At 37.5% G+C, this 20799-nt stretch overlaps 1 protein-coding gene across 2 annotated transcripts in view; it reads right to left on the bottom strand.

The window, feature by feature from the left end:
• LOC106873885 (ADP-ribosylation factor GTPase-activating protein 1) overlaps positions 1-20799 on the bottom strand; it is a 175015-nt gene that overhangs the window by 132202 nt on the left and 22014 nt on the right. For both annotated transcript variants that reach the window (XM_089354885.1, XM_089354886.1), the window contains exons 3-7: positions 18977-19148; positions 17479-17639; positions 14328-14396; positions 13318-13411; positions 3216-3272 (exon numbers count right to left, since the gene is read on the bottom strand). In XM_089354885.1, the coding sequence (XP_089211011.1) occupies positions 3216-3272; positions 13318-13411; positions 14328-14396; positions 17479-17639; positions 18977-19148 (553 nt within the window). The remainder of the gene's footprint in view (positions 1-3215; positions 3273-13317; positions 13412-14327; positions 14397-17478; positions 17640-18976; positions 19149-20799) is intronic.

Below are 20799 nucleotides of genomic sequence, written 5' to 3'. Positions count from 1 at the left end.
ATAAGTAATGATAGTTATAACAACAACAACAACAACAACAACAACAATTCTTTCTACTACAGGCACAAGGCCTGAAATTTTGTGGCTAGTAAGGATAAGTCAATTTCATCAACTCCACTGCTCAAATGGTACTTATTTTAGAGACCCTGAAAGAATGTATGGCAAAGTAGACCATGGAGGAATTTGAACTCAGAATGTAAAAGCTGGGAAAAAAATATCATTGAGGATTTTGTCCAATGAACTAATGATTCTACTAGTTTTACCACCTTAACAACAATAACAATAATAATTTTATTATAGGTACAAAGCCTGGAAAATTTTGGGGAGGGTTATGTCGATTACATTGACCCCAGTGTTCAACTGGTACTTATTCTATCGACCTTGAAAGGATGAAAGGTAAAGTTGATCTCAGCAGAATTTGAACGCAGAATTGTAAAGATGGATGAAATGCCGCTAAGTATATTACCCGATGTACTAACGGCTCTGCTAGTCCACCTTAATAATAATAATCCTTCCTTCTACAGGCACAAGGCCCGAAATTTTTGGGAAGGGGACCATTCAATTACATTGACCTCAGTGTTACACTGGTACTTAGTTTATCGACCCCCAAAGGATGAAAGGCAAAGTCAACCTCGGCGCAGTTTGAACTCAGAACATGCAGACAGACGAAGTGCTGCAAAGCATTTCGCCCAACATGCTAACAATTTTGCCAGCTCACCACCTTAATAATAATAATAATAATAATAATAATAGATGGGCTACAACAAATATTCTGCTCAATACCACAGATATGTTTGTCAGTTGTTTAACCTTAACCAGTTGAACATGTCCCTTGGTGGTTGACCATTTGTGCATCTTTCAGCACGAGCAGAAGTAGTGGGGGAACATCATAGCCATGTGTTGTGAGGAATTTTTTGGGGTTTGAATAATTCACCTCTGGAAATATGGGTGTTTCATTCAACATCCTTAAACAACCATTATTCAGTGACCTTTTGAGCAGTATGGACTACTCGACCTGATGAAAATTCTAGCTGGGCTCCACCTGCAAGATCATGCGCTGTTTATCTTGATACGAGATCACCATGTCGTGCACATATGGTTGTGATGCATGTGCCTGGTGTACCCTTATCAGACGGGTAGTCATGATGGGTATAATGGGCTTCGTATATTTTACCCCCGTGTCACTTTGATGGCATGCACTGCTCTCTCACTCAATAATAATAATGATGATGATTTCTAATTTTGGCACAAGGCCAGCAATTTCAGAGGAGTAAGTTGATTACATCGACCCCAATGTTCAAGTGGCACTTATTTCATTGACCCCAAGGGGATGAAAGGCAAAGTCAACCTGAGTGGCATTTGAACTCAGAACACAAAGTCAGAAGAAATGCTGCTAAGCATTTTTCCCAGCGTAGTAATAATTCTTCCAGCTTGTTATCTTAAGTAGTAAACTAATAACAACAACAATAATCAGATCATTGTAACAGCAATATGGAAACCTACTTTAAAACAAAACAAAATACTCATAATGTAAGTAAAAAAAATCAATATAAAAAGTGGTCAGTTTGTTTTGGCTGAAAAACAACAAAGACAAGTACCCATGCGAAAACAAGACACCTGTGGGAAAAGGAAAACAAACAAACAAAATAAACCAAATGCCTCGGCTAACAAATTAAGAATGAAAAAATAACTGCAACAACAACAACAACAACAACAACAACAACAACCTTAATGGTTTCTGATTATGAAACAAGGCCAGCAATTTTGAGAGGAAGGAGATTATTCAATAACCTCCACCCCTTCTCAAAAATTCAACCCTAATACTTGAATGGTGGTTTATTTTAATGGACCCAAAGAGGGATGAAAGGTAAAGTAGACAGTGATAGGATTTGAACTCAAAACATAAAGAGCTGAAGAAAATCGTGCAAACATTTATTTATAGTGCTCTAATGGTTTTGTCATTTCACCTTAATAATGATAATTCTTTCTGCTATGAGCACAAAGCCAGCATCTTTACAGAAAGGGGGCTAGTTAATTATATTAATCTTGTAGTGTGCAACTGGTCATCATCATCGTTTAATGTCCGTTTTCCATGGCTGCATGAGTTGGATGGTTTGATGGAGGACTAGCAAGCCAGTAGGCTGCACCAGGCTCCAATCTTATCTGCCAAAGGTTTATACAGCTGGATGCTCTTCCTAACACCAACCACGCTGAGAGTGTAGTGGGTGCTTTTTACGTGCCACTGGCACAGGGGCCAGTCAGAGGGCACTGGCATCGACCATGTTTGAATGGTGATTCTTATGTGCCACCAGCACAGGTGCCAGTCAGATGGCACTGGCATTGGTCATGACTGTAATTTCACTTGACTCAACAGGTCTTCTCAAGCACAGCATGTCACCCAGTGATCCAAGGGTACTTTTAAATGGGCTGGTTATGCGACACTGGTATCGGCTGCAGCTGCAATCTCACTTTACTTGCCGGGTTTTCTCAATAACAGCTCATCTCCAAAGGTCTCGGTCTCTTGTATTTATTTTATCTTATCGACCCAGGATGTAAGATAATGTCATCGACAGTGGCATTTGAACTTAGAAGTGTAAAACTGGAAGAAATGCCGATAAGAATTTTATCCAGTGTGCTGGTTATTTTGCCAGCTCGCTTGATGACGATGACGACAATAATGGTTTCTAATTTTAGCACAAAGCCAGCAATACAGAGGGGTGCAGGCAAGATGATAACATCATCCCTAGTAAACAAACTGGTACTTTATTACATTGACCCTGAAAGGATGAAAGATAAGTTAACCTCAGCAGGATTTGAGCTTGCACATAAAGAGCAGGAAGAAATGCCTTAAGCGTATTCTCCAACATATCAATGATTCTCCTGGCTTGTTGCCATAATGATAATAGCCCTGTCTACTATAGGTACAAGGCTAGAATTTTGGGGCTAGTGGGTAAGTTGGTTACATCAACCCAAATACTTAACTGGTACTTATTTTATCGACCCACCCCCAGTCAATCAAATGATGATGATGTTAATGATGATGATGTTAATGATGATGATGTTAATGATGTTGATGTTAATGATGTTGATGATGATGTTAATGATGATGATGAAGAAGAAGAAGACTTTCTTTTTTTTAATCTTTTCACAAGTAAAGATTACAAAAACGAATAAATAAAAAGGGATAAAAAGAAATTAATATTGAATGGTCATACCTTTTCTGAAGCAACAGCTGCAAATTTGCTGGCACTGAGCGCAAACGATGCCCAACCCTGGAAAAGTATGAAAAACTTTTTTTTAATGAAATAAATAAACAAACACTGAAATAAAATAATATCATCTTGGGCCATTAACAACATTGCTAAGATTGTTGTTTCTGCTATTGTTTAACGCCAATGTCAGCTCTGATTGAGTAGATTTAAGATCAAAAACATTCCAGTCTTGACCATTCTCTCTGCTTTTTGTACATCAAATATATATATATATATATATATATATATATATATATATATATATATATATATAATGGCCTTCTACACATTTCGTCTATCAAATTCCACATAAGTGATAGTCCTACTGAGGTTACAGCAGAAGATACTTGCCCTAAGTGCTGTACAATGAGATTGAACCTAGAATTTTGAGATACAGAGTGAAATTCCTAATCATACAGCTATGTATTCATTCACACTTATTTTTGCATGAATATAACAAAGTGATTGTCATTAACAAGAATCAGCTGTTTTCAACTGAGAATGGCATGGAGACAAAAATAGATTGGTTTCTAAAGAGGAGAAATAATCAAATAAAGAGAATAAATATTTGTTTCCAGCAACATTACGCAAAAAAAACAGAAAAGGTTATTTGCTCGACCTTTAATGGCTGATTCTATCATCATCATGATTTCAATATCGACCTTTCCATGCTTGCATGGGTCAGACAGAACTTGTTGAGGCAGATTTTCTATCACTGGATGCTTCTCCTGTTGCCAATCCTCACTTGTTAACAAGAAAGGTAACATTGCCTCATGACTGGACATGTTTTCACGGAAGAAAAAAAAATGAATGACAACACTTCCATGATAGTGACACTCATTTACAACTATCAGACCACTGCCAAAGGATATTTTGGATTCACCTAGGATCTGTATTTTACTTATATTTACTGGTGTCATTTTTGTTGAATATTGTTAACCAAATTACACTCTCGGAGTGGTTGGCGTTAGGAAGGGCATCCAGCTGTAGAAACTCTGCCAGATCAGATTGGAGCTTGGTGCAGCCAGAAGGCTGCACCAGTCCTCAGTCAAATCGCCAAACCCATGCTAGCATGGAAAGTGGATGTTAAACAATAATGATGAAATTTCTTTTAATACCTCTTTTCTTCTAATTATAAATGTGTGTTTGAGTGTGTGTGTGTGTGTGTGTGTGTGTGTGTGTGTGTGTGTGTGTGTGTGTGTGTGTGTGTGTGTGTGTATATATATATAAATTTATATAAATAAGGATAAGATCGATATTTAAATATCGATTTCATCAAGTGGCCAGCATGGGAATAAAAATCATTTGCTTATTAGGTGGTATCTATAAAGACTGCTCTGGGCATTTACCTATGGAATACTGGAAAGATAAACATGCTATCTATATATTAATTATAAACCAAGAATCAGAAAACATAAAGGTGTGCAGATACACACATGTATTTATCTATGTGCACACATGCACACCTACATAAATATTTATACGCTTATATGGATAAATATATAACCATCTCGACTAAGCTTAAGTAAGTAAAAAGTATCTATTTACAAACAAGAAAGATAACAATTTATAAGGGATAAGAGGTTAATAGGTTATGTACATATATGCATATATACACATAAACAAATATTTATACGTTTATATGGATGCAGTATAACCATCTTGCATAGACTTAAGTAGCTGAAAAATCTCTATTTAAGAACAGTAACAATTTTTAGGGATAAAAGGTTAATAGGTAAGGATATCAAAGTAAGAAAACAAAATAATAAGAATTTATAGAAAATGATAAGAAATAAATATAACTTACATTTAAAGAGACAGGGTATTAAAATTTGAGGTAGGGAAGAGGTAAAGGTGAGCTTAAAAGAGGAGGTAGTAGGTATGGGAGTAACGAGGGCAGTTGAAGGTATTCCGACCGAAGAGATTTTATAAGTTGCAATGTTACAGGTACTATTACATATATGATTTTATAGTTTCTAGTGGGTATATAATTAGGAGACTTACTTACATAAAAGCTATTACAAATATACATAATATGATCAGTAGGGTAGAACATCATAGAAAGGAACAAATAGTTTAATCACCAAAAACATGACGAAGTCAGACTAACTAGGCAGTTGTTTCGATGGGATAGTAATTACATATAGCACACCACATACCATACCATATAGCTTATAACATATGCGAGATGGTTGTACTATATCCAATAAATGTATAAATATTAATGTAGGTGTGCATGTGTGCACATAGATAAATATGTGTGTGTATCTGTAAACATCTTTATTTTTTCTGATTCTTGGCTTATAATTAATATATAGATAGCTTGTTTATCTTTCCAGTATTCTATAGGTAAGTGCCCAGAGCAGTCTTTATAGAAACCACCCAATAGGTAAACAATTAATTACATGAATGACTATTAAACTGATTCTATGTAATCTTTCCTTTTTAATGTTGAAAATTGATATATATATATATATATATATATATATATATATATACACATTTTACCTATTTTGGTTATGATATCATTTTTGATAATCTTAAATTTTATCTTTATACAACATAATATTGTTTATAAACAATCACCCATAGTACTCCAAGATAAAATTTCCTCTGTATTAACATCAAAGGTTTTATTAGTGTCTTGCCCCTTTAACTGGTAATTAACATCATGATTTAGGGTCTTCCCCTACCCAGCCTCCTTTATAGACAGCTACTTTATACCTAATTTACTACTCCTAATATTTTGACAATATTTATGAGCATACCTAGCCATGAGCTGTCAACTCACTCTTGTCTTTCATTCCAAACAGACACAGTCCTCTCAAGTCTTAGATTTAGTAGTTGACAAAAAGACAAATAAATTAGAAATGAACCACAATCCTTACTTCGAGCTGTGCGGATAATACCGGACTGACTTGGTGCTTCAACTTAAGTACCTAATTCAACTGAATTTCAATTATTTCTTATATATATATATATATATATATATATACACACACACAGAGCAAGGCCCATTCAGTTTCTGTTAACCAAATCAATTCACAAGAGTTTGGTTTGCCTGGCGCTATTGCAGAGAACACTTGCTCAAAAAGCCATGCACAAAGACTGAACCCCAAACCATGTCATTGGGAAGCAGAGTTTTTAACCACACTAATGAGTCACCTATACTAACGACTTTATTGAAGACAAATCAAAGAGAGAGAGCATCTATGTAATTACTTGATTTGCTAGAAACAGCAGCAAAACTTCTCTCAAATGACAAGCCTCTACTGACTTCAAAATGGAAGACTACACTGAATAATGTAGTCCAAGGTATATTATACCAGAAGAAAGAAAAAAGAAAAAAGGTGGGTTGCTCATTGCTGGAACGCCTCTGATGAAAGATCGCCTCAATCGGGGCTGATCTGGTACCAAACAACAACATGGATGCATTTAAGAGAAATATGATTTGTGGCATTTTTTTAAGTAAAATAATCTATAATATTTCACTTGACAATAAATTTTAACATGTAGATAATAAAGCAAAAACAAAAAAGAAAAAAAAATCCATAAAGAAAATTGCCTAGTAATTGCAATTTTGTCAATTAGTTCATTAAAATCTTAGTACACTGGGCGCCACAAAAAAAAAAAAAAAAAAATTAAAAAGCAAAGAAGACCAAATATAATAATAAAAAAAAAGGCTTGCCACTACTGCTCTAAACAAAGGTAAGACTATTACAGCCCTGAATTCCACTTCGCCTAAAAAGTTGGTTTTGTGTTAACATATGGAATTAAAATTAAATTAATATTATTGGAACAGTATTATTGACACAATAACAACACAATAAAATCAATGACGTGATGCCGTGAATAAATGAGTGTGTGGGTATGCGTAGGAGTGTTTGTAGGCATGTCTGTGTGTGAGGTTGTAGAAAATGATAATAATAATAATAATAATAATAATACTGGGGGGGGGGGGGGGGAATTCAGCTCAGCAATTGTGTTAATTAGTTAATGAAGGAAGAATAAAAAGTGGGAAACTGTCGAAAATAATGTTTGTTTATATTTATTCATGCAGAGGGTTCTTTATTGTTTGTTCATAGGATTTGACTCTCTTTAATCTTTCTGTGTTGTCACATTTTTGTGACCTGTTATCTCTTTCATAAACATTTTGTCTAATTTTCTGTGATTAAGAACATGGGTTTTGGGTTTCAGTCCCACTGCATGCCACCTTGGGCAAAGTGTCTTGTGCTATAGCCACTGGCTGACCAAAGTGTGGTGAGTGGATCTGATAGAGAGAAACTGAAAGGAACCCCCTGTATAGATGTAGGTGTATTCTTTTATTCTTTTTCTTGTTTCAGTCATTTGACTGTGGTCATGCTGGAGCACTACCTTGAAGGGTTTTTAGTTGAACAAATTGACCTCAGGATTTGCTTTTTTTTAAGCCTAGTACTTATTCTATCAAAATCTTTTGCTGAACTGTTAAGTTAAAGGGATGTAAACACACCAACACTGGTTGTCAAGTGGTGATGAGGAGACAAAAACAGACAGACACACATATATATACATACTTATATGATGGGCTTCTTTTGGTTTCCACCTACCAAATCCATTCACAAGGTTTTGGTCGGCCTGAGGCTATAGTAGAAGCCACTTGCCGAAGGTGCCACACAGTGGGACAGCACCTAGAACCATGTGATAGGAAAGCAAGCCACTTACCACACAGCCACATGTGTGCCTACATGTGTATATGTATTTCCTAGTCTTGGCATTGTGCAACAGCTGTAAAAGAGCCTCACCGTTACACCTGTCCAGCCATTGGGAAATATTACCTTTGCTTGGTGAAAGGCAAGAGTTGGCAAGAGGAAGGTCATCCAGCCATCGAAATGCTGTCTCAAAAGTCTGCTTGATCCATACAAGCATGGAGAAGTGAACTTTGAAATGATGAAGAGAAGACAATGATAAATGTTGCTGTGGGTTTGATGACACATGATCCAGTTGTTTTGTTACTGCAACAACATACTCATTGAATAGGTGCGTAAGTACTACATATATAGTCATAGGCTTAAAGTATGTATCTCTATCTTTTACTGGTCTCAGTTACGGGACTGTGGCCATACTGGGGCACAGCCTTGAAGTGCTTACTCAAACAAATAGACTCCAATTTTTTATTTTTAAGCTTGGTACTTATTCTAGTGGTCTTTTTCACTGAACAGCTAAGTCACAGGGACATAATCAAACCAACACCAGTCATCAAATAGTGGTGGAGGAAGATACAAATACACACATATCATTTAATATACACAGTATAATGATACAAGCTACTAATAATTTCTTGCTTTGGAGACTAAAGTCCAGGCAGGTTTTATAACATTATTATTATCATTATGGTCAAGTTCCAACATGTGTGTGTGTCTGTGTTTGTCCCCCCACCCCCAACATCGCTTGACAACCAATGCTGGTGTGTTTACATCCCCGTAACTTAGCGGTTCGGCAAAAGAGACCGATAGAATAAGCACTAGGCTTACAAAGAATAAGTACTAGGTCAATTTGATCGACTAAAGGCGGTGCTCCAGCATGGCCACAGTCAAGTGACTGAAACAAGTAAAAGAGTAAAGAGTAACACACACACACATATATATATATGCACACATACATAAACACACACATATATATATGCACACATACATATACACACATACATATATATATATATATGCGCACATACATATACACATATATATATATATATATACACACACACACACACATATATATCGGACAGGCTTCTTTCAGTTTCATCTACCAGGCCAACCACAGAGTTCTGTTGAGTAGATTAGGTTTTGTAGAACTATGGAAGACACTTGTTCAATGTGCCACATAGTGGGACTGAGCCTGAAACTGTGTGGTTAGGAAGTAAACTTCTTAACCACACAGCCATGCCTGTGCTCATCAATTATAAATCTCCCACTGCTTACAGTTGGGTTATGAATTACTTTCTTGCAACAACTAAGTTATCTTGACCTCCACCGGATGAGTATCTTTGCTGCAGACAATAGAAGGTGATGAGTTGTCAACCTTTTACTTTTGTCACTCCCCCTTCACCAGCTGTGACTTTCCAATGCTGTTATAAAGAGAGAATATAACTACAGAATTATATAGGTTTTTTTTCTATTTATATACCACTGCTAATTAAATACATACATATGTATGTATACACATATATACACATACACATATAAATATACACACACACACACGAGTGTATATGTATATGTGTGTGTATATATATATATATAAACAATATATGAGTATATGCATATATATGTACATGTATGTATATACGTTCATCTACATGTACATATAGATACATAACTGGGTACATGACGTGGCAAAAGAACAAGGACAAAATGGTAAACAAGGTGCAACAAACAAGCAGGCCACATAGAAACATCCCCTTCATCAGCTGCCACCATTAAAACTCCGGCGTTTCGAAGAATTAAGGCAGTACACATCGTTAAAATGGTTCTTCCCACGAACACAAATTAAATTGTTTTCGCGGAGCGTAGTGGCGGACGGAAAACAAGACAGGGAAACGAAACGGTGAATTAAACAAACAAAAAGGCTGTACAGCCAGACATATATATGTATATATATATATATATATATATATGTACATATACACACACACACACACACACACACACTCACACACATACATATAGGTGCAGGAGTGGCTGTGTGCTAAGAAGCTTACTTCCCAACCACATGGTTCCAGGTTCGGTCCTACTGTGTAGCACGTTGGGCAAGTGTCTCCTACTGTAACCTCGGCAAAGCCTTGTGAGTGGATTTGGTAGACGGAAACTGAAAGAAGCCTGGCGAGCTGGCAGAAACGTTAGCACGCCGGGCTAAATGCTTAGCGGTATTTCGTCTGCCGTTACGTTCTGAGTTCAAATTCCGCCGAGGTCGACTTTGCCTTTCATCCTTTCGGGGTCGATAAATTAAGTACCAGTTACGCACTGGGGTCGATGTAATTGACTTAACCCGCTTGTTTGCCCCCTCTATGTTTAGCCCCTTGTGGGCAATAAAGAAACAAGAAACTGAAAGAAGTCTATATATATATATATATATATATATATATATATATATATATATTGATAAACAAGTGTAAGTGGCATACGAGTGCGTATATATTTATAAAAAAGAAGTTTGAAAACGCCAATATATAAAAAAAAAAAAAAAAAAAAAAAAAAATGAATTTTAATTTAACATGTTTCGGTTCTTGTAAAAACGAACCTTATCAAAACTACATATTTAATAAAATGAAATTAAATGAAGAGTTCATAATTGTTCCTTACTGGTGTCAATAGTCCACGTGGGGGCATTTTTTGTTGGTTGTAGTAGTAGTAGTGTCCCTGTTGGCAATGGTAGACTATTGACACCAGTAAGGAACAATTATGAACTCTTCATTTAATTTCATTTTATTAAATTTGTAGTTTTGATAAGGTTCGTTTTTACAAAAACCGAAACATGTTAAATTAAAATTCATTTTTTTTTTTTTATATATTGGCGTTTTCAAACTTCTTTTTTATAAATATAAATATATATATATATATATATATATGTATATGTTTGTGTGCCTGTGTTTGTTTCCCCATCATCGCTTGATTGACAACCGATGCTGATGAGTTTACATCTCTGTAACTTAGTGGTTCGGCAAAAGAGAACAGACAGAATATGTACTAGGCTTACAAAGAATAAGTTCTGGGGTTGATTTGTTCGACTAAAGGTGGTGCTCCAGCATGGCTACAGTCAAATGACTGAAACAAGTAAAAGAATAAAAGAATATAAATAAAACAAATACAACTTTAGGGCAAACCAGACAAAGTAATCTAACATAAGGCAAGTGTTGCAAAACGGATATGGAAATAATGGTTGCACCAATGACAGTGATGGTGCTGATGATGATAATGATGATGATGTTGATGGCATCAGTGGTGGTGGTGGTGGTAGTGATGATTACGACAGCCATACATATGGATTGGTGACAGTTGTCACAAAGTAAACATTTCTGACCTACAGCTGAAAGAAAACGCAGCTATGAATAATGATGATGATTGCGATAGCGATGATGACTATGATGATGGTGACAAAAATAATAAATAGCAATATTGATGCTGCTGCTGCTGATGGTGGTGGTGGTGGTGGAAGTGGTGGTGATAGTGGTAGTGGCTTCAATTCCACGAACATCATTCAAATATTGACCACCTACCTTACATTAAAATGATTCAGTAGGTTGCACCAGCTGAGGAAATCTACCGACTGTTCACTAAATTAGGGCACAAACAGGACACACATATACACACCGTCATTGTATTCTTCTATTCCTGTGGTTCCTAAACTTTTTTGGGCTGCCACCCCCTTGACACTGCGGCCACATTCCTAGTGACCCCATCCCAACTAACCATCAAAAAATAGACCCCTTTCTGAAGCAAACTCAAGGCAACTGTGTTTCACAAATAAAACTTAACCTTATGAACCCATTATTTTGTTGTTTTTGCATGAATCGTTACCCCATTATCACCCCACTTTTTACATGAATCGTAACCCTATTATTGCCCCACTTTCCTTCAATGCCCCCTTGGAACTTTCCACTGCCCCTAGGGGAGCAATACTGCCCACTTTGGAAACTACTATTCTATTCCAAACAATTTTCCTGCATTTGCACAGTGACAAAGACAACAGCAGTAGATAATAGTATAACATTCAACCCTTTAGCATTCAGATTACTGTCAAATGTAATGCTTATTTATTCACATTGTTTTGAATTAATAATACATTATCTTGTAGCTTTGAGATTTTGATGATGTGATTATTTATTTTTAAAATGATTCCAGGGTGAAAAACTAGAGGTAGTCGATAGCTTCCGCTATCTGGGCGACCAAGTTAGTAGTGGGGGTGGGTGCGCTGAAAGTGTAGCTGCTAGAATAAGAATAGCCTGGGCAAAGTTTAGAGAGCTCTTACCCCTGCTGGCGACAAAGGGACTCTCACTCAGAGTAAAAGGCAGACTGTATGACGCATGCGTACGAACAACCATGCTACATGGCAGTGAAACATGGGCTGTAACTGCTGAGGACATACGTAAGCTCGCAAGGAATGAAGCCAGTATGCTCCGTTGGATGTGTAATGTCAATGTGAATACCCGTCAGAGTGTAAGTATCTTGAGAGAAAAGCTGAACATTAGAAGCATCAGTTGTGGCGTGCAAGAGAGACGATTGCGCTGGTATGGACATGTGGTGAGAATGGAGGAGGATAGCTGCGTGAAAAAGTGCCACACCCTAACAGTTGAGGGAACCCGTGGAAGAGGTAGGCCCAGGAAGACCTGGGCTGAGGTGGTGAGGCAAGACCTTCGTACATTGGGCCTCACCGAGGCGATGACTACTGACCGAGACCTTTGGAAATGTGCTGTGCGTGAGAAGACCCGGCAAGCCAAGTAAGATCGTTGCCAGTGCCCCTAGACTGGTTCTTGTGCGGGTGGCACATGAGATGCACCATTTTGAGCGAGGCCGTTGCCAGTACCGCCTGACTGGCTCCTGTAGGATTTTCGAGCGAGATCGTTGCCAGCGCCCCTGGACTGGCTTGTGCGGGTGGCACATAAAAGACACCATTTCGAGCGTGGCCGTTTTCGTGCGGGTGACACGTAAAAGCACCCACTACACTCTCTGAGTGGTTGGCGTTAGGAAGGGCATCCAGCTGTAGAAACTCTGCCAAATCAGACTGGAGCCTGGTGTTGCCATCCGGTTTCACCAGTCCTCAGTCAAATCGTCCAACCCATGCTAGCATGGAAAGCGGACGTTAAACGATGATGATGATGATGATGATGGGGAAAGGAAAGGAGTTATTGATTACATTGATGCTAGTACTTCACTGGTACTTTATTTTATCGACCCTCCTGCCAACCCCACTGAAAGGATGCAAAGCAAGGTTGACCTCAGTGGGATTTGAACTTGGAATGTAAATGCTATAAATAAATACTTGCTTTAATTCTGCTACAATTTCAAGTGAGTTTTAAATATTAACTTACTGTAGAGATAGAAGACATATAATCATCTTGAGGAACTGGGTCAGGAGTACTGCCAAAACCTATATATTTACCTCCCTGGCTTGGTGGAATGTCTCTGAAAGAAAAAAGAAAGATAAAAATAACAAAGAAACAATTAATTAATAAAGGAATAAAACCAACCACACACACTATATATTTATTTTTCATTCATTCATTATTGTTCTTATTTTATCTTATGTCCTTTCATCATCGTCGTTTAACGTCCGCTTTCCATGCTAGCATGGGTTGGACGATTTGATGGCTGCACCAGGCTCCAATCTGATCTGGTAGAGTTTCTACAGCTAGATGCCCTTCCTAACGCCGGGAAAATGTAAAGAACTGGAAGAAATTCCACTAAGAATTTATCCACCATGCTAACAATTCTGCCAGCTTGCTACCTTAATCAAAACAACGACAACAACAACAACAGCAACACTGCTTTCAAATTTTGTGACAAGGCCAGCAATTTTTTACATCAACCCCAGTGCTCAACTGATACTTATTTTATTGACCCTGAAAGGAGGAAAGGTAAAGTTGACCTTGGCGGAATTTGAACTCAACAACATAAAGATGGATGAAATGATGCTAAGCATTTCACCTAGACTATTAACAAATCTGTCAGCTTGCTGCCTTAACAACAACAATATCTAGGTACCGAGTCTTATAATTTATGGAAAGGAACCCTGAGAGACCCTGTGAAACTTTTGACGTGCGGGTGACACGTAAATGCACCCACTACACTCTCTGAGTGGTTGGCGTTAGGAAGGGCATCCAGCTGTAGAAACTCTGCCAAATTAGATTGGAGCCTGGTGTTGCCATCCGGTTTCACCAGTCCTCAGTCAAATCGTCCAACCCATGCTAGCATGGAAAGCGGACATTAAACGATGATGATGATGATGATGATACTGTCCATTCTCACAGAACTGATTAGAACAAGTAAGCTCGAGAGCTCTGAGAAGTAAAATGAAATAAAAATAACTCCAATAACTTACTCTGATCGGGCAGCATTTTCCATTTGTCTGCTATAAAAGAATTCTTCTTTTTTCTTATCTAGCTCATCTCTGCAAACAAAAACATATTGAATCTGATAATGAAGAATGAGTTACACACAAAAGATACACCAAAAGGAGTATTCAATTAAAATGGTCCTAAATGAAAACAGCCTTGTATGATCAGCTGGTGATGTTTGTTTAATGCTCATTTTTCCAGGTTAGCATGGGTTTTGATGGAGATTTATTTATGGCAGGACTTTTTGACTGGATGCTCTTCCTGCCTCCAACTCTTACCTGTTTTTAAATTTAGGCATCTCTATTCCTCATGTTTTTGAAAGCACAGAACAACTGGTTGTAATGTCAACAAGTCAACATCAACACCAATTCCCTCAAGTAGTAAAGTGCATGGAATATATAAACATTAACACACAACTATAAGCATGCACAAGCATACACAGGTGTGTGTGTGAATATATATATATAATCATAAATATATAGGGATTGACAGTAACCTGCTTCTCCAACATACTGAGAATTCAGAAATAGCAGCCAAAGAACTACTGATTCCAAAACTACAAATTATTACTCTAAATTGATAGTGATATTTTTGATACACACAGAACAAAAAACAGTAGAGAAGAGTAAAAAAACCACTTGCCTTTAGTTAATTTAGTACGATTGTTTCACAGTTAAGAGCAAAGAATACTCTAGAATACGCTATCAATTTAGAGTAATAATTTGTAGTTTTGGAATCAGTAGTTCTTTGGCTGCTATTTCTGAATTCTCAGTATGTTGGAGAAGCAGGTTACTGTCAATCCCTATATATTTATGATTATAAATGATTTTACCGAAAAGGTTTTTTCATACTGAGCTACCCGGCAAAATTGTTAATTATTAATTTTATTACTAATTGACGATTCCCTGCCCTGCATATCTATATATATATATATATCTATATATATATATATATATATATATTTGACCGTTGACTGGACACTATTCAATTTTTTTTCTCCGTGTTTTTCTCCTTGTCTCCGTATTCTTTCTGTTGAAGAGCGTAGCTCGAAACGTCAAAGACTTTCCGTATTCCTGAGCGTCATACTAATATATCCTTTTGTTATTTACACTACCTGTCCTCGTCTGTTGTTGTTTTTTCGTATATTCTCCCATATATATATATATATATATATATATATATATATATATATATATATATATATGTATGTATCTATATATTTAATTATGATGGGCTTCCTGCACACATAGCATCGATCAATCCAGGGCTATAGAAAACGTTTGTTCAAGGTACTGTGTGGTGGAACTGAACCTGAAATGAATTAGTTGTGAAGTAAACTTCTTAATCACACAACCATGCCCACACACATGATGATAATGAAACTGTAAGTCTACTCTGTTTGGCAATTTTAAAGAATACCAAAGCGATCAGTCCAATTCGTGACAGCATGGAGAAACAGACTTATGATGATGACGATGATGACGATTTTGATGATTGGATGAACATATTTTAAAAATGTATCGCATATTTCATCCTGTATACACATTCACGTGTAAAAATGATAAGGGGGAGATAAATCAAAATCTCTATTTAGAAAAAATTTGTTGTACCAAGAGAAGTAGTTTTAATAGTTAACATATTTATGATACTGTATTGTAGTCTGGACAATGACAATCCTTTCTTAATCTACATATGTACCAAGAAAACATCAAGTATGTAAGGGGTAAATAGTAACTAGAGTATTTATTTAACCCTTTCGTTTCTAACCTACATGAGATAACCTCTTTTTCTTTGATAGAAAAACAACTGTTTAACACTTCCAGAGTCATATTTCATCATCATCATCGTTTAACGTCTGCTTTCCATGCTAGCATGGGTTGGACGACTTGACTGAGGACTGGTGAAACCGGATGGCAACACCAGGCTCCAATCTAAATTTGGCAGAGTTTCTACAGCTGGATGCCCTTCCTAACGCCAACCACTCAGGTTGATGTATTTCAATTAATTGCAAAATTAATCAAAAATTTGGAGGAATTTAGGAAAATAATGGTGATTAAGAAATTCTGGGACAGTGTCCAGCATGCTTTTAAACTGGAGAGTGAAGCTCCCTTTGCTTCCGTTAAAGCAAGTCTCTAGGAAAAGGAACTGCTCAGTTCACAGCTACTCCAATGCTATAAATGAGAAAGTAAAAGAGGGATAACTCTGTGCATAACTTCCTCAGAATGCTTATGAAGAAGTGAAGGATAAGGATGTCAAATCCAGACAGAAAATGAGGTTGGAAGAGAACTCAGAATCCACTGACACTGACCCTATTCATCCCCACATAGAATATGGAGATGCAGCCAATGGTTTGTGCTCAAGACTTCTGACTCTCAGCCATGAGGAGAGGTAAATACTTTCGTTCGTTCGTTCAGAAAAATAACTTGCTTTACATAACTAGGTTGCTAGTCTAAATTTAAATATGAACACTATTTAAACTATTTTGATACCAACCTACCCAAGACTCGATAAAGGTGCTTCGGTGCATATTTTGAGTGAGGAATATGGTGTTGGTATGTCTACTGTCTATGATATTGAGAAACAAAAAGAACAGATACTTAAATTTTAGACCCTGCTTTAGAAATGTATTAATTTGTATATATTATACAATTTTGTTCTTTGCTTTTTACTGCTTCTCTCATATTTTGGTATATATTTAGCCTGTGTCCAGAAATCCAGACCACTTCCGGTCCCAAGGTTGCTGGATAAGAGGTTCAGTACCTGTATACACACACACACACACACACACAACGGGCTTCTTTCAGTTTCCATCTACCAAATCCACTCACAAGTTGTCACACAGTCAGACTGAACCTGGAACCATGTGGTTGGGGAGCAAGCTTCTTATCACACAGCCACACCTGCACCGATAAAGTGTGAGATGCTTATATCACCTAGGTTTCTCAAGTGGTCACCCATCTAAGTACTAACTAGGCTTCACGGTGCTTAACTTGGATAATCAGATATGTACATAATATACAAAAATAGGAGGAGTTAAACATTTTACTAATTGCAACCAAATTTGTAATTCTAAATTTTATAAATCAATTAAACACATAGAGCAGGGTGAATTTCATTAGACATAATTTTACTTACTTTGATAAGCTATGTGATTCTTGGTAGCCACCGCTACATGTGACAACACCGTCTTTTGAGGAAATTGCGTTGAAGGGAGTTAACCGGGGTTGAGCTGGAATATAATTTCGTGCTGTAGATGTAGCAATGTTCCATGTTTTTCCTTCTGATTCGGTTAATATCTAGAATGATAAAAAGAAAAACAAATATTGACATTAACAACAGATTTGTTTTGATTAGGCACAAAACCCATATTCAAAAAATATTTTGCAATGACAGGCATAAATCAAATCAAAACCATTGTGTTACTGCTAAGAAAGGCCACCTTTCTAACCGACACACACTCAAGAACTCACTCCAGCCTCTGGTTTTACAATCACATTGCCTCCCGTTAAAGCCTTTTCCTTTATTGTCTTGTCGTCGTCTACTACTACCACCACCACCACTACTACTGGAGTTACTGGGGTTGTCCTCCCTTTATTGTATCCAATCGTTAAACCTTGAAACTGCTCAAGAGAAACACGAACCAAATTGATCCCGTTAGTATTGATAAGCTTGTAATGGCAATGGGCACAAACCTTTCCTCTCAACCATCATCATCATCGTTTAACGTCCGCTTTCCATGCTGGCATGGGTTGGACGGTTTGACTGAAGACTGGTAAGCCAGAGGCTGCACCAGGCTCAATCTGATCTGGCTAAGTTTCTGCAGCTGGATGCTCTTCCTAACGCCAACCACTCCAAGAGTGTAGTGGGTGCCTTTTATGTGCCACCGGCACATAAAAGGAAGGACATAAACAGCCCAAGCAAGAGGACCAAACCCCTAACCAGGTGGTTTTAAAGTGAAATTCTTAACGACACAGTCATGATTGTGTCTATCTAGCTGGTGCTCCATTGGTTATGATGACAAGTGTTCCAGATGATCCAATCAATGGAACAGCCTCCTCCTGAAATTAACACGTAAGTGGGCTGAACACTCAGCAGACACGTGCACCCTTAATTTAGTTCTCAAGGGGATTCAGCGAGACACAGAATGTAACAAGGCTGGTTGCTTGAAATACAGGTACAACTCATTTATGCCAGCTGAATGGACTGGAGCAATTTGAAATAAAGTGTCTTGCTCAAGGACACAATGTGCCACCAAGAATTGAATTCACAACCTTATGATCAAGAGCTCAACACCCTAAACCCTAAGCTACATCATCATCATTTAACATCCATTTTCCATGCTGGCATGGGTTAGACGGTTTGACTAGAGCTGGTAGGCTGGAGAGCTGCACCAGGCTCCAGTCATTTGTTTTGGCTTGGTTTCTATGGTTGGATGCCGTTCCTAATGCCAACCACTTTACAGAGTGTAGCGAGTGTCTTTTGTGTGTCAATAGTACCAAAGGAATAAAAGGGCAAGTTGATTGTCTGCATTAACTGGAAACACATCAGCTCGGTCAGGGCTGACTTGGAGGTAAGCAATAACAACAACAACAGCAACAACAACGATGACGACTCTATAAGTTTAAATTAATACCTTATCTCTGTAGAGTGCTGCAGCTTTTGAATTATATTTCTCCTGGATAGACCATCCTTCTTGATAGTCTTCTTGTGATTCAAAGAATTCTTTTGCTTTGTTATTACCCCCCACTTTCATTTTTTCCAGCTCACTGTCTTTCCATTTATCCATGGAGACTGATCGAACAAAACTGAAAATAGAAAACAGAGAGAAGGAATTAAATAGAATTTATAGACAGAGACTAACACATACTTCATACAGACACACACAAACACATGCAAGCATACATGTATGTGTAATCATTCTTTTATTTGCTTGTTTCAGTCATTTGACTGTAGCCATGCTGGAGCACCACCTTTAGTTGAGTAAATCAACCCCAGGACTTATTCTTTGTAAGCCTAGTACTTATTCTGTCAGTCTCTTTTACCGAACAGCTGAGTTACGGGGACATAAACACACCAGTATCAGTTGTCAAGCAATGTTGGGGGGGGGGGAGACACAAACACACACACATATATATATACGTACATGACAAGGTTTTTTCAGTTTCCGTCTACCAAATCCAGTCACAAGGCTTTGGTCGGCCTGAGGCAATAGTAGAAGACACTTGCCCAAGGTGCGACGCAGTGGGACTGAACCTGGAACTACATGGTTGGTAAGCAAGCTACTTACCACACAGCCACTCCTATGTATTTTTTAACTGTTATTTCTTTTACTAGTTTCAGTCTTTAGACTGAAACATTGGAATGTGGTCATGCTGGAACACTGCCTTAACAGATTTAGTTGAACAAATCGACCCCAGAACTTGTACATATCCTACTGAACCTCTTTGTTGCACCACTATGGTTGTCAAACAGTGGTGGGAGTCAAATACAACACACACACACAATGGTTTCTTTCAGAATCTGCTATGAAATTTACTCACAAAGCTTTGATCAGCCTGGGGCTGTAGCAGACGATATTTGCACAAGGTGCTGTACAGTGGGATGGAACCAAAAATCACAAGGTTAAGAAACAGGCTTCTTACCCACACAGCCATACCTGTGTGTATGTATACTCCTTTTCTAGTTTTAACTTGAGTGCTGCACCATGCTGGGGCTTTGAAGATTTGGCTTGTCCACTTTTATCAAATAGTCTAATTAAGGCAATTAAACTGAAACTTCAAAGACACTGCTCAGGATCTTCAAGGCTGAGGACTCCACTGCGAAATCATTTAAACCATTTTCGAGCTGACCACTCACTGGTCATTTCTTCACCAAACGTTTCGTTGATGTCGCAAGCAGTTTCAGCTGCTTTACGTCCTTTTTGAAGTTGAATAGCAAAATTGCTCGAATATTGCACTTTGACATTTCCATTTCAGATGAAAAAAATATCAATGTTACTTTATTGATGCATTTGGGCAAGTCTATGTCTGTCTTATCAGAAAATGGCAAAAAAAAAAAAAAGAAAGAAAAAAAAAAAAAAATCAAAACTCTGCAAAAATCCTGTACAAATTCTTTATGGTTCAAAACTTTGCTTACTTTTTACTCAACCTGATACACACACACAAACACAAAATGACCATTCAGTTTCAGTCTACTAAATCCAATCACAAAACTTTGGTAGCTTGGAGATAATACAGAAGACCGTGGGCCAAGGTGTAAAGGGATTGGAAATACATATATTACCCGCACACACTTGTGAGTGTGTGCGTGTGCGGGTACGTGTGTATATAGATATATGTGCGTGCATGCGAATATATACCCAATTTAGATGCGTTTTAACCTTATAGCTTTCCCACACTGTTTCTTATTTTTAGCCCTATAAAATAAAAAATTTTTTTTTGCGTGCGTGTGTATGGG

This window comes from Octopus bimaculoides, chromosome 7 (assembly GCF_046866305.1).
Source record: "Octopus bimaculoides isolate indiv1 chromosome 7, ASM4686630v1, whole genome shotgun sequence".
Classification (NCBI taxonomy): Eukaryota; Metazoa; Mollusca; class Cephalopoda; order Octopoda; family Octopodidae; genus Octopus; species Octopus bimaculoides.
Note: the sequence above shows the minus strand (reverse complement) of the source record. Positions and strands in the feature narration are given on the sequence as shown.